At 48.4% G+C, this 13,704-nt stretch overlaps 1 protein-coding gene across 2 annotated transcripts; it reads right to left on the reverse strand.

Annotated features, from left to right (window-relative positions):
- Positions 1-2,510: 2,510 nt before the first annotated feature.
- On the reverse strand, positions 2,511-9,262 carry VGLL2 (vestigial like family member 2). 2 transcript variants are annotated; one of them, XM_039387320.1, is made up of 4 exons: positions 9,131-9,262; positions 6,573-6,858; positions 4,353-4,868; positions 2,511-3,236 (listed from the first exon to the last, which is right to left on the reverse strand). In XM_039387320.1, the coding sequence occupies exons 1-4, from the start codon at positions 9,209-9,211 to the stop codon at positions 3,196-3,198; spliced, it is 924 nt and encodes a 307-aa protein (XP_039243254.1). In that variant the 5' UTR covers positions 9,212-9,262; the 3' UTR covers positions 2,511-3,195. The 2 variants fall into 2 exon arrangements, with proteins under 2 accessions (XP_039243254.1, XP_027572121.1); XM_027716320.2 differs by having other exon boundaries at positions 2,511-3,398.
- Between the last annotated feature and the right edge of the window lie 4,442 nt (positions 9,263-13,704).

Genomic DNA, 13,704 nt, shown 5'->3' on the forward strand with positions numbered 1-13,704 from the left:
TGTGGTGAATTATGTCCAGAGCTTGTTTTGCAAACTCCTTGTAGAGAGGATACTCTTGCAACTGGGCAGCAGCAGACACTCTCGTCATGCCCAGCACTGCCATACTCTGCAGCAGTTCCTGTCCTCTGCCTCCTTCCCTGGATTCTGCATGAACAGGTTGGGATCTGTGTCTGTCTGTCCCAGACGGTCTAGTCTGTTTGTCAGGTGGGCAGCTACGGAACACAAGCAGGTGCTAACCTCTGCATGACACTCAGAAAGGGCAGCAGGAGGATCTGCTCTTCAAGCTGCAGGGGTGGGAACTCACAGCTCTGCTCTTTCAGTGTGTGACAAGCATGTGACATGTAATACACACGTAATGTATAAGAAGGGTTTCTTTTGTATTTCCAGATTTGCTGCAAGCATTCCTGATTAAGGAAGTAACAATCTATGATGCAAAGAGGAATAAAACAGACTTCCAAAATGGCACAGAAGTCATTTGCACTGTTGCTGCATTAGGAGCTGTGGCTCCAGCCCTGCAGACTCATGTCCAAACCTTAAAGGTAGGTGCTGTGAGCAGTCCTCCAGGAGTCAGAATGAGCAAAACTGCAAGGATTAGCCAAAACAGGACACGTGTGCTTTCAGACTGCAGTCCATCCAGAGTAGGAGCATTTTTAAAAAGTTGTTTGCACACCTAACGCCTTGAGGCACGATCTTGGCTTTGGTGTTTGGGTGCTTTCATGCTACAATAGTAAAAAAGAGTACCCACAGAACAAATGTCGAAACCGATATTAATGTATTCATTGCACAAATTTTCATGCTTGAATATGGTCAGGGTCAAAATGTATTGTAAATACCAGTGTAGTAAATGACTGGTTTATGCTTATACGAGTATTGCCAAATGTATTGGGCTGCATTGCTCAGCCCTCCTCATTTAGAATTGCAGAGGAGAGAGGGGGGAAAGGAAAGAAAAAAGAAACAATTGTGGTGAAGCACAACCAATGACAGAGTCAGATTTATCTTTTTGTAAAAAAAACCCATTTAAAAACAGCCTGAAAAAACACTCAGGCAAATGCTCATAGAATGATCCTGTTAACTTCAAGTCTCTGCAGCAATAAAGTTAAACACCATTTTTAGTTACTTTTCTCCTGCAAAGTCCTGATGCTTTCTTCTTTGATAGACACTTCAGAATATTTTTGCTTTAAGCAGTAATATAATTTCTGGGGTCCTTCCCTTACCCTTTGCAGCTTTTCTGGACTCTGGCTATTTGGAAGGTGAGGACAAAACACTCAGCGGTATCTGGCTGAGGAAATCACAGCAAGTCCCCTCCTGCTATTTGCTGCGCACTGGCCAGGGATGCTCTGCACACATTCTTCCTTGTCAGCTTCTCACAGTATGTGCTCACACTGCTTTATCATACTCTTTCTATTAGGCTTCCTAATCTTTTCCAGAAATTGAGTTATCCTCAAGCTGAGACCTAGGAGAGGCAAATTTCATAACTGCACTTCTGACACATAGTGAACATTATGTCAGCTTATGTGAGAGTGTTGGAAGGCAAAAACTCTCATCACAGCATAAAAGTCCATTTTTTACTGCTTTTCCTAGTGTCAGAGGGGTAGTGTTAGGACTGTCCTCTTATATGCTTTGAACTTTGTCAGCCTCCAAAGACATTACATTGAGAAAAAAACCCAGAAAAAACACAACACAGTAGTGTTCAAATCAGATGTTTTGCCTGTAAAAAAGTCAGCTTTTAAGTATAGGGTAATCTCTATTTCTACCCTGTTTCATTAATTATTCATCACTCGATAATAACATTTTAATTTACCAGTGCAATAGCAACGCTAAATGCTATAGTCCCCTCTTCTAGCAGCTTCATGGAAAAATATCTGCTACTATGGAGAGCCCCTTACAGATCTTACAGATACACCACACACTAAAATGTAGCACTGCAATAGTCTCGCATTTTTTGTATTTTGTATTTATCGCTGTATATTTTACTCACTAAGAAAATATTTTCAACTGTTAGGATTTCTATTTATCTTTAACACAAAATAATAAAATAACTCACTTCATCCATGTGAGAGATCCTTTTTCTTTTTCATTCTGAAGTTTCCAGTTTGCCTCATTTCTCTTATTTAGCTTAATTCTGCATAAAAGTACACAGGGTGAAAGAAGGAGATACCTTTAATATAGCTTTCCTACTGTTAAATAGCTATCTTATTCCCTCTTTTAAAAAAACCAAAACAACTACTAAAGTGACAAAATGACAGCAACAAGTGGACAAAGAGAAGTGTTAGAAGCAACTCAGACCTCCTGTCCATCACATGCTTTTCATTCTGGTATTCTCTTTAAAGGTTGTTGGATTGAAGATGAGCCATTCTTCTCCAGACTCCATTCTCCCCCTGCTTTAAGGGGGTTTTACTTTCACCAGAAAATGTTTATTGTAAAAAAAGAAAAAAACAGAACACAAAAAAACAACAACAACAACAACAACACACAACAAAAAAAAAAAAAAAAAAAAAAAAAAAACCAACCAAAAAAACCAAACACCACCCCGCTCCCCCAACCAAACAACTGTTATACATCCAACGCAAATGTTGTGCCAAACTCTAAGAAGTGCCACCTTGGTTTTCATCTTTCTGGGATTTGAGCAGTTGTGAGCGGAACAGCTGCATATCTATAAGCCCAGGGCAGGTGGCCCCAGCCAGACACTTGCCACTCACAACCACAAAGCTGAAAAATCTGACCAGTTCCTTGACAGTCTGAAAATGTTTGTGAATTCCAGTTTCTTCTCCTTTTACTTTTCTATAAAGGAAAGTAAAAATCCAGTTCAAAGCTGCTAAGTAGCTTTCCCATGTTTGCACTCAAGAAATAACTTTCGCTGCCATAAAAAAATATTCACACCACTAAAAAAGAACCCCCACAATTTTCTCCGTTCCTTGTATGAAGGCCAGTCGTTTTGCATCACCATCCATGATGTCATTTGACTCTTTTAGAGTAGTCTGAATTCAGGTCTCGGTGTGGGGTCTGCTTAAATGGAAGTTCAATGTCTTTGGCTCTCCTCTTGCATCAGAAGGATTTTCCTTTGTGAAACAAATCTAAAATATCGCCCTTGCAATGCCAGGTCCTTTTAAATCCCGTTGTCTTTACCAGAACTGCGGGGCCACGGTGGGCTTGGAAAAGGGCAGGGGGGAATCTGAGAGTCTTTGAGTCAGCACATCAGCTCAGAAGGGATCCACCACAGAAGGAGTAACGGCGAGCTGCAAACCAAGATCAGAAGCTGTTACAAACTGACCCGATTTCAGCTCTGAATGCCACCATGCCTAACAGGCAGAGAGCTACAGGGGATAGCCAGGGGAAGAAGAGTGAAGGACAGCTCTAAAACCAGTACAGATCCTTGCTTTTATCCTGAGTCTGCAAACCTGAGAATGGAGAGAAGAAAAAAAAAGGGAAGAAGAAAAATAGGTACAGGCGTTTAAGGACAAAGGAAAACAAAATGCATTTCTGCCAGCTGAGATCAGTCTAAAGCACGGGGTCTCTAGAGCCCCAGAAGGCTATGAAGCAAGGAGAAGAGCCCAAGCCAGACTGGAACCTGGCACACGTCCCTCCTGCTGTAAATGAGGACACTGAAAGGATCCGTTAGGGGCTGTGATAACAAAACCAGCATGGAGCAAGCTTTCCTTGCCTTCACAACCACTGATTCAGGATCTGCCACTGCTAATTGCCTGTGTCCCTGATTTTATCACTGCTACAGTCACACAGCCTTGGTTCCAGACACCCCACCAAGCACTACCGGGGGAATGCCATTGCCCTTTTTGCTCAGCAAATGCAATTGGGCTTTCATTTGAAACACTTGAGGGAAAAAGTAAATAAGGAGAGGAGATAGTTCATGAACCCGTGTGGGGTCTAAAAATGACCTGCTCTGCTGTGGCTGCCCACACTACTGCCCTCAGTGCAGCATATGGAGGGGGCCAAGAAGTGACCTTTAGGGCTGCTTCATCCTGCTCCTAGCTCTTGCTGCTCAATGCAGAAGCAGGACCAGGGCCCAGACAAGAGTACCTCAAAGCAGCCTGTACCCTCAGGGCATGTTTGCAGGCATCAGAAATTCAAATGATGTTTTGGGGATGTGATATATTGGCCTGTCCCATCCTCCCTCTCCCCATCCTCTCTTGTCTGGCCTGAGAACCCCAAGAAGAGCACTCAGGACAGAGCTCAGGTGTTGCATATGGGGCCTCCACCCCCAATTTATTCTCCCACAGCAGCATCCCAGCCACCCCCCAGGGTGGTCCTTCCCTACTACTACGGATGGTGTGGAGTCAGGGAGCAGGGATGCAGCTGACTCAGGGAACTTGTAGGCACCAAGGGCAGCTCGTTACCTGTGTCAACATTGAGGCTGATGCTCTGTGCCATGTCTCCTGCTGCACTGGGGAAAGGGCCCGGTGTCGTCCAGGCTGCAGCAGCGCCCGCTTCGCTCTTGCCTAGTTCACAGGGGGGACTGACTGGAGTGGACACGGAGGCGGGGGTGAGGCGGTGGGGGCGGACGGAGGCAGTGGGCACCAGAAGGGAGCCGTAGCGGGGGTCAAAGTGGGGCCCGTAGACCTCGTGCATGGTGGCGGGGCGAGGGTAGGCAGTGCTCTGTGTCCCAATGTAGGGGTGGTGGTGGTGGTGGTGGTGGTGGTGGTGGGCATGGTGCCAGGGCTCAGGGCCACCCTGGTGCAGGTGGCCATGCAGGGAGGCAGGTGCGTAGGGGTCGGTGGTGGTGGCGAAGGGCAGCTCGCTGTGGGCAGCAGCTGCCAGGGGGCTGCTCAGGCTGGCTGGGACTGAGGAGGGCTGGTACGTGCTGTTCCAGAAGGACGGCGGGAAGATGCGCTGGCTCATTGGGAAGGAGCCATCTGGGTGAAAGAAGTGGAAGAGAAAGTCAGCAATGAGCACACCCAGCAAGCCGTGATCACCTTTCCCTAGGCCTCTGTCCCTCCCTGATCCAACTAAACCAAACCTTGCATTCCCTTTATTCCCTGAAAAGCTACCAAACACAAGAACTTGCTGCAAACAAACACAGATTCCTCTCCAGCTAAACATCCAACACACCTAGGCTATGGTTTATCCCTGAAGCTGCAACTATTTGCTCCAGGTTTCTCTTAGTATGTAGGTGGGCAAAAGGCTGTTATCTAAGGTGAAGGAAACATTTCTTCCATAGTGGAAACTGAGTGAGAGCTATTATACAACACTGAAATTTTCAGGGTTGGACTTTTCTTGTTTGTTTTTGTAATAATCTCCTTGTATAAACATTTATGTCCAACACCTCCAGGAAAGCAGCTGCTGCCTCAGTGCAGTTTCAAAGTAATCAGGAACAGTGAGAGTTGACTGAAGGCCAGCTTGAATTTCCTTAATTTTCTGGGGGCAATTGTCCACCTATTACACCAGACTTATGCCTGTTTCTTAGGTATACAGTCAACACGTTTGGGAAGCACTCTGTAAACCTTTGGAGATATACGGGAGGCAGGGCAAAGGACAAGGACCCTACATTTTCTTAGCCCAGTAAGTAACACGCAAGATGGACTGGTGATTATTAATAGTATAGGTAGATGTTGCGCATGATTAATTGAGAATGCGCATGGTTCCCAAAATAAATAAATAAAACCATGCTCCTGATACACGTTTGCCAGGGAGTATGTCAGCTCTGAGCCCTGGCATTACTCAGTAGAAGGGGAAGAGGTTCATGATGAGCAAAAACACTCTTTTCCTGCCATCAGTTGAATATCTTTCACACAGGAATTATTTAAACTATTTCATTCTTAGACATTACTGACAGCAATTCATACAAAGGCTGGGAAACCAGCCTTGGCTGAGCAGGTGGCCCTGTGAGGGAGAGTTACCAAAACTGCCCACAAAGAAATGCCAGCCCTAACTCTCTGGTGGAGAGAGGATGGGGAAGGTTATTCCCTTCTGCCCTGGGTACCTCTAGGCCTGTCCAGAGTGAATCAGCTGTGCATAAGCCCTGGCCTTAACCTTAACGGCATATGGCCACAGCCATAGGCAGGTCTAGAAGCCTTCGTTTTCAGAAATTTAGGGACCTTCCTCCAGCAGCAATCAGGGTGGTGATACATGCAGGGCAAAATATGGGGACAAACACAATTAGTTTTTCAGAGGTGGGAAGCTGATGAGATGGTTCCCACATTTGCTTTTTGCTTTGTTCCCATCATTATGACCACACTAAACTGAAAGCTAGCATCAACAGGGCATCCCCTGCACAGTCACAGTGCAGGGGTCACTTCATAACTGTTTTGGCTGTAGCCCCTTCCAGGTAAAGCACCTGCAGTGTAAAGAAAGTTAATTTCCCCATTCCACCTCCCAGGCTGCTTCCCCCTGGCCCACTGCGCTCCGGCATGAACTGAAGGGCTTTATTCTTTTTTTTCCCTTAAAAGGGCCAAGCAGCTGACAGCTCTCGGCCCGGGACATTGGCTCCCAGGGGCTGCCCGCCGAGCACCAGCCGCCGAGGGGAGGAAGGAGGGAGACGGGATGTCGAGGTCCGAGGTGCCTGCCCGGAGGGGGACCCCGCCACCCCCCGCGCTCCCCCCGCCGCGCTGGGTGCTCACCCCGCCAGGAGCCGGCGTTCCGAGTCGCCTTCGAGCTGCCGAGGGAGAAGCTGCTGGGCTGGCTGAGCGCCCGGCTGAAGTGCTCGTCCACCACGGCGCTGATGTCCCCCTGGAAGTAGGTGAAGAGGACACAGCGGGAGCTGATGTACTCGGCCTCGGGGGGTCGCTCCTTCTCGGGGCTGCAGTCCTCCTCCTTGATGCTGGCCGCGGGGTGGCTGGAGAAGGAGCTGCTGGCGCTGCTGCCGCTCTCCGGGGCTTCTTGCATTTTGGAGTAAAAGGCGAGTTTCTACGAGGAAGGAAAGAAAACAGAGCCGGTCACGCAGCGCATCAAGGTGCGCTGCTCCCCCCTATGCCAGCCGGCGTGCAGCGCTGAGCCCTCTCCCGCGATCTTTCCGAGAGGATGCAAAAATCTAATCCTCGGCTGCCCGCTGTTCCCCCAGCACACACCGCAATCCCACACACCCCCACATCGCCCTCCGTAAGTGCAATTCTGCACCGCCCCTGGGAGGCAGCGAAGAGGCTGCAAACAGAGCAGGTGACCCGAAACCCAGAGTTGCCGGCCGGGATGGAGAAAGAACCGCCGGGCGGGGCTGGCGCGGCCAGGCGGGGATCACACGCCCTGGTCCTCCGCACCAAGCCCGGCATAAGAAGGCACTTTGCAGATGGCTCCGGAGCGGACGGCGGCCGCCAAGGGGCTGCAATGCGGGGGGAAAGGCGACGGGCACGGTCAGACGGCGGCCAGGTACACACGGACCAGCGACGGCAGCGGGGGGAAGGCAAGAGCCTCTCTGTCCCCGGCTCGCAAAATCTGCTGCGAAGAGTGTCCCGTAACTCACAGCGGCGAGGAGAAGGAAAGGGAAAAAAAAAAAGACTCAAACACATTTCAGAGCAAAGCACATAATTTCCCTGGCCAGCAGGAAGCTCTAGGTATTTCCTACAAAATTATTCTGTTTTTACTGGATTTCGATGAGTGGGAAAACAGCGGGCGTTGAAAAGTTTGGTGGATGTTTCCCATCTTTATCTGCGTTAGCATGCCTGCAGGTGCTGGGAGTTTCTTAGCAATAAGCGCTGAGACGTGGAACCCGGGCTTGGATTATACGGGCAGAGCCTTGGAGCGGCCGGCGAGGGAACCACCGAGGGGATGGGGCAAAGCCTTGGGCCAAGACGTACGATATATATCATAATGTCACTCCTTCGCGACGACCGCCTTTCCACTTGGCTCCCAGTTCGGCCATTGAGGTAATGATCATCCCCCTTAATAATGTCATAAGCCGTGTGCCGGGGGGGGGGGGGGGGTGGGGTGGGGTGGGGGTGATTGGAGGGAAGGCAAGGTGGGGGAAGACATCGTCTGCTATTTGTAACGGGAATTGGGTCCCGCTGCCGGGCAATGGAGGCGGCACAGGGTCCCCCCACGCCGGGGGCTGCAGGGAGCGGGGCCGCTGACCCCGGCCCGACTCTGCATGGCAGGGGCTCTCACCCGCCTCGAGCCTGGGGCGCTGCTTCCTCTATCCAGCCCCTTTTTCGTTACGCTGGTGGACAAAGGAATTAATTTCTGGAAGGAGTAAGGGCGAGGGAAAAGCTGGAAACGCAGAGGGGTAAAAGGAAAGAGGTGTGCAACAGGTGCAGCCCGGGGAAACGAGCCCTGACCCACGCGGGACGGTGCGGGTCCTGAAGCGAGCAGATCCCCGCGCACGACGGGCTGTGTCTGCCCGAAACATTCCCGCGGCCGGCAGGATCCTGTTACTGAAAACCGGGGATGAGTTGATACCCCCGCCCGCGCGGGCGGAGCCGCACGCAGCGCGGCGGCGAGACGTGGCTCCAGCCCACGGAGCACCCGCAGGTCTCGCAGGCGACAGCGCCGCCGGGAGTCCCGTGGGGCTGGGGGACGGGCCAGGGTCCTGCCACCGAGCGCGCCCCGGGAGCGCGGAGCATCCCTCAAACCCTGGCCCCTTTCGCTGCCGGGGCTTTTCCCGTCATCGACAAACCGGGGAGACTCTGCAGCCGCCCGGCACTGTCGCCTCCTCCACTTCCAGAGCGTAACTCCGGAGCACCCCTCCGAGGCGGCTATAAAATCTCTGCACAAAGTGGCTCCCGCGGCAGCGGCCGGGATGCCGGCGCGCAGGGGTGAGCAATACCCCGGGTAGCCCGGCCTCGCAGCTACCGACGGGCTAAGCACACCGCGGACATCGCTGCCCCGAGCCGCCGCGCTCGGATGGAGCCGGTCCCGGCAAAGGAAACAGACAAACAAATATTGGAAAACGAACAAACCAACCCCCTAAAAATCCCTCTGAGGGTTAAAATCGCGCCCAAGCTCCCAAGGCATCCCGTAGTCCGTCGGTTGCCGCCGGTGTACGTACCCTGCGGAGCCCTGCTCCAAGGTGGGATGAGATTCTGCTCCGATCACCATCTCAGGCTCCCAGACCTCCCCCCCCCCGCCGCCCCCCTTTCCCCTCCCCTTCTCCTTTTCCCTTTTTCCTTTTGGTGAGGCCCCAGACGGCCATCCTCCAGATGACACCCCTCCCACCCTCTGCCTCTTCACCGCTGCCCCCCACACTTACCTGGTGATAGGGGCTGTAGGCTGCTGCGAAGTAGGGCTGGGGAGGACCGTAGACTTGATACATAACATCCAAACAGCTCATGGCTGGCCGCGGCCGAGAAGTATTTTTTTCGTCATCAACTCGTGTTCTGCAAAGTGGACAATGCTTCGCGGGAGGGAGGTTCCCGGGGGTTAAGAGGCACCACGCACTGGTGGGAGGAGTGAGGGGGGATGAGGCCGCAGTGGGCTGAGCTGGCACCCCCTCCCTGCCCTCTCTCCCTACCTCCCGCCCTTTCTACAGCGTGGCTCCCTCCCGCAAATGCGCTGGGGCCGGAGGGGCTCCGCGGCCGCCGGGGGAATTTCAGCCCCGTGCCTGGCGGGTGGCAAAGGCGGGGGAAGCCAGGGAGATCCCCCCCGCAGCCGGGACTGCCCGGGAGCTGCGGGGCGGGAGGCGCGGGGAGAGCTCCAGCACGCGATGCCCTCCCCGGCCACGCAGGGACCGAGCGACGGCTGCGGGTTGCGGGGGAGATGTGGGGTGGCGGGAGGTGGGGGCTCACACAGCGAGTCAACCCATCTCCCGCTGCGTTTCATTTAATTTCATTTATTTAATTTCTTTTCACGTGCCTCCTGTGCCAGGTGCTGCCCCGCGCCCCCCGGGGAGGATGCCTCCGTCGTTCCTCCTGTCTCGTCGGGCCCCGCTCCTGGCCGGGGAGAAGTGGAGCTCCGGGAAAGGCAGGGATCGGGATAACACCCTCCAAATCCCACCAAGTCCGGCGTCCGCCGGAAAATGCCACTGCCAAAGTCACAGGAGTTGAGAGATCTGATCAATCCAAGGAGGAAAATCCAGTTGCTCCCGTGGAGGAATCTCCCCAGAAACTTTTGAATCATTTCAAATCCTGGGAACCGCGATGCTTTTGCATTAATAGAAATTAAAACAACGCCGATGGCAAAGTCACGTCAAAAGAACAAATTATCGTGAAGGTAAACTTGATTTCCTCCTCGGCTTTCTGCCGAGTGTGACATGTAAAGTTGTAAATAGGTGAATGTATCTTCACTGCTCATTTTGACGGAGTTGCATAGGAACTAGATTACTTTCTAACAGAGATCTAAGTTCTCATTTCAATACCAACTCTTTGAAACGTTCATCTTCGTGGTAAGGGTCACAACTACAGTGAAAAGAGACCCGGGTTTGTTTCTTTTTTTCTTTAGGAATCTGTAATAAAGCAGAAAAAATATAGAACATATGATAGAAAGAATATTACTTGGTCTTCAAACGCTGATTGCTTACAAAAGTATGGGGAAAAATCTGAAAAGAATGAACGCTTTGAATTTTGAAGACCTGGAAATATTTGAACTAATTTTAGCAGAAAATCCTCAGAATTAAAACTAAGTATTGACTCTATTTTGTTTTCCCCAAAATGTAATTTTCATATTGCAAGTGCTAGAAATTGTTCTAAATGCGTACCCTTCACCAAAATGATGTTTCAGTGCCCAATGAGCATGTTTCAATATTTTCTGCAACATGTGCAAGATTTAAAATTCATATTTAAACAAATATTTTTCTCCCTATTTTAGTTTGGTAAATTCATTTTTCGTATTGCAATACAACCTGGAATGCCGTGGCTGAGGGTTCTGCCTTAGCACCACTCTTTCCCCCATCAGCAAATTTTTTGTTGGTGACCAAGAAGAAGAAAACAAGTTGAAGACCTGTAGGTATTAGGCCTTAAAATAAGAAATGTATCTTATACTCTATAATTTTATTTCTCCTTAGCAGTAAGCAAATAGTCACGACACAGGGAAGGACTCACTCTGCGGCTGGTGTCCAAATTAAGGCAGTCAGCTAAAGAACACCCCTCTGCTCCTCACAGTGAGAGACTAACACATCTTACCTGGGACAATGAGATCTCACTTCTCCTCTGTGCCCCTGCTTGTGAGAGGTAGGGAGCTTTCCCAGCCCACACAGATCTGTGCCTATTTTAAAGGTAGCAGTATGCTGGGCGAGGTACCAAAACCAGCCCATTTCTCAGAGACTGAGTCCAATGGACACATACTCCAAAGACACAGCACGCCTTGTACAAGCCCTTCACCAATGACTCTGTGTAATAGCAAAGGTAGGTCCTGACAATTGCCAAGGCTGAACATTTACTTCTTGTGTAGAAAAACCCAGAGAGTAACAGCAACATGTGAGACCGGGTGCTGCATTGAGGCAGATGGTCTAGCTTGTGCTCCCTGGAGAATTTCTCATTGAGGGCTGAATTTAGGGATTTTACCTCACATTCAAGTATGTGTTAGAGGAATCGGGCCTAATGTGGCTTGGTATGAATTCTGTTTCTTTTATAGACAGTTATTTGACGGTAAAACTGTCCAGGCAAGACACGAGTAAACTTTAGTGTCTTAATGCAGAGCAATACAGACATTCATGTGAAAGTGCTGACATTGTTTTACCTCCTCTGTGCACTCTGTGAAATCAGTCCTGGTATAGGAAATTATCCTGGAAACCAAGGGTTAGAAACTATATTCACTAATGATCTCACTGCATATTTGCAATTATATAAAAATAGTTTTCCTTGGTCCTAACTACAGAATTTTAGGTGGATTGAGTGACATAAAGAACTACAAAGCCTTGGAAAGAAACAGCTGAGTTACCTCAGAGAGAAAATTATGACAGCAATAAAGGAAAGCACAGCTTTAGGGAGGACATGGGTTGAGAATTGGCTGTGTACCATTAAAACACTGTCATGGGCCTACTCCTATGACCATACACTGGTAAATGTTTCACAGAAAGTAATATGAAAAGAAAATCTTGGTTTTAGGAATACAGAATGATGGCCTCTGATAAACAGCAAGACGTAGAAAATTACAACTTGCCTCAGAAAACATTTCTATAAAGCAAGTCAGTGTTATCATCTAACTAATCCGGAACTTTTCACAAAAGAAGAATTGTGTATGACTGTGAATGGCTCACCTGACAAGCAAACAGATCATCAAACAAAACATCAACATTCAGAAAGACTAGAACAAAAAAGTCATGGAAACGTGATAGCACTGACCACATTTGTTGTTCACGTTCCCTGGAAATCCTACATCCAGTGCTAGTCTGCCAGCCCCCAGTATGCAAACATTTGAGCATCAAACATCACATTCAATGAAAAGATTAACTATTTAACATCAACATCCAGAACGGACCTTTCTGTTTTTTCGGTCTTACCACATATATAATTCTTGCTGTTCATAATATGCTATTTTAGAAGCTCAGGAAGACTTTTACTGTTTCCAGAAAGGCATGCTTTCTCAGTTAGAAGATATTACGAGATGGATGGACGATCCCACTTCCTTGCTGCAGCCATTTGCCGGTCTGCTTAGCAGGCTTCAGTGTTTCTCACTTCTAGCTTGAGTTGGGCTGGCTTCAGCTTCAAGCTGCTGGTTCAAATAATGCCTTACTTCACTTATCTAAACACTCCTTTCATATGTAATATTTTCTGTTATGAAACTTATTTTATTCCATATAATAATATAATTTTTCCCCTGCCAAAGTAGATGAAGTTCCTTAACTTTCTACAGCAATTCTTCACATCGTTTGTGTACTTTTTTCATTTGCAACCTGTGTAATTTTTCAACATTGTTTTAAAAATATTGGCACAAGAACTTGATATTATCTAGCATTTCTCTTGCTGAAGGCACACACAAAGTAAAATACCTTCTTAGCAGCTGATGCTTATAGCTGTTGTGGTTTTTTTTGCCACAACACGGTTTTAAAGATCTGTCATGCTGATGTGCTCTCCCACTGTGATCACCAGAGTATTTTCAGTTTTCCTTCTAAAAGTATGCAAAAAACATGGACTACTTGGTGATACGGAACTGATGGTACTGGGAAGTTTCTGGCATTTCTTCTAGTTCTTGCATAGCTGACTGAGATTGCAAGTAACTAGGCTGAAAGCTGTAGTGGTCTCATGTGAGCCTATGGCATCTGCTCATGACACCTTGTAGAGTCATACTTTACAGAACCTTTTCCATCACCTGACTTTCTTGGTCCTAGAAGTGCAACTCTTCAAACAGCTCCATTTATGTGCTGTTTCTTCTTGAGAATGCCAAGAGAGCTAGCAATGGGCTCACGTATTTCTGAATGTCCCGTTTCCCACTTTACTCACCAGTCTTCATGCTACTCTACTACCTGCTAAATTTGTTACTGTGATATTATATCAACTTTCAAATTACTGATTAACATCTTGCATTAATTAGTTCACAAACTAACTAATATGACTGTTCCTATACTGTGTTCTCATACTATACTCATATGGGCAGTATTCATATTCCTAAATACTAAAGATTTTTTGTTGACTCATTTCTTGCAATTTTTTTCCATTTCCTGTGTGCATGACTTGTATTGTGCAGTACCTCCTCTATGAGATGATAAAATCGGTTTTAATAGTCTTCCTATTCCTGCTCTCTACTTTACTCTCCAATGTTTCAAACTGCCTGTAGGACTCAACACATAGTTAACTTTCAGTCGAACGCAATACTTATGGGTTTACATGGGTCAAATTTGGCTAAATGAATTAAGAGATAATGCTGTTCCTCTTTCTTATTTTGTCAGTC

Source organism: Pipra filicauda, unplaced genomic scaffold, assembly GCF_003945595.2.
Source record: "Pipra filicauda isolate LSUMZ 115617 unplaced genomic scaffold, ASM394559v2 scaffold553_size308853_pilon, whole genome shotgun sequence".
Classification (NCBI taxonomy): Eukaryota; Metazoa; Chordata; class Aves; order Passeriformes; family Pipridae; genus Pipra; species Pipra filicauda.

Coding starts and splice junctions, on each gene's coding strand:
- VGLL2 (XM_027716320.2), bottom strand. CDS start 9,211: ATGAGCTGTTTGGATGTTATGTATCAAGTCTACGGTCCTCCCCAGCCC. Junction 4,869..6,572: donor GAACGCCGGCTCCTGGCGGG/GTGAGCACCCAG, acceptor TCTTTCACCCAG/ATGGCTCCTTCCCAATGAGC. Junction 3,399..4,352: donor CAGCCTCAATGTTGACACAG/GTAACGAGCTGC, acceptor CTCCATTCTCAG/GTTTGCAGACTCAGGATAAA.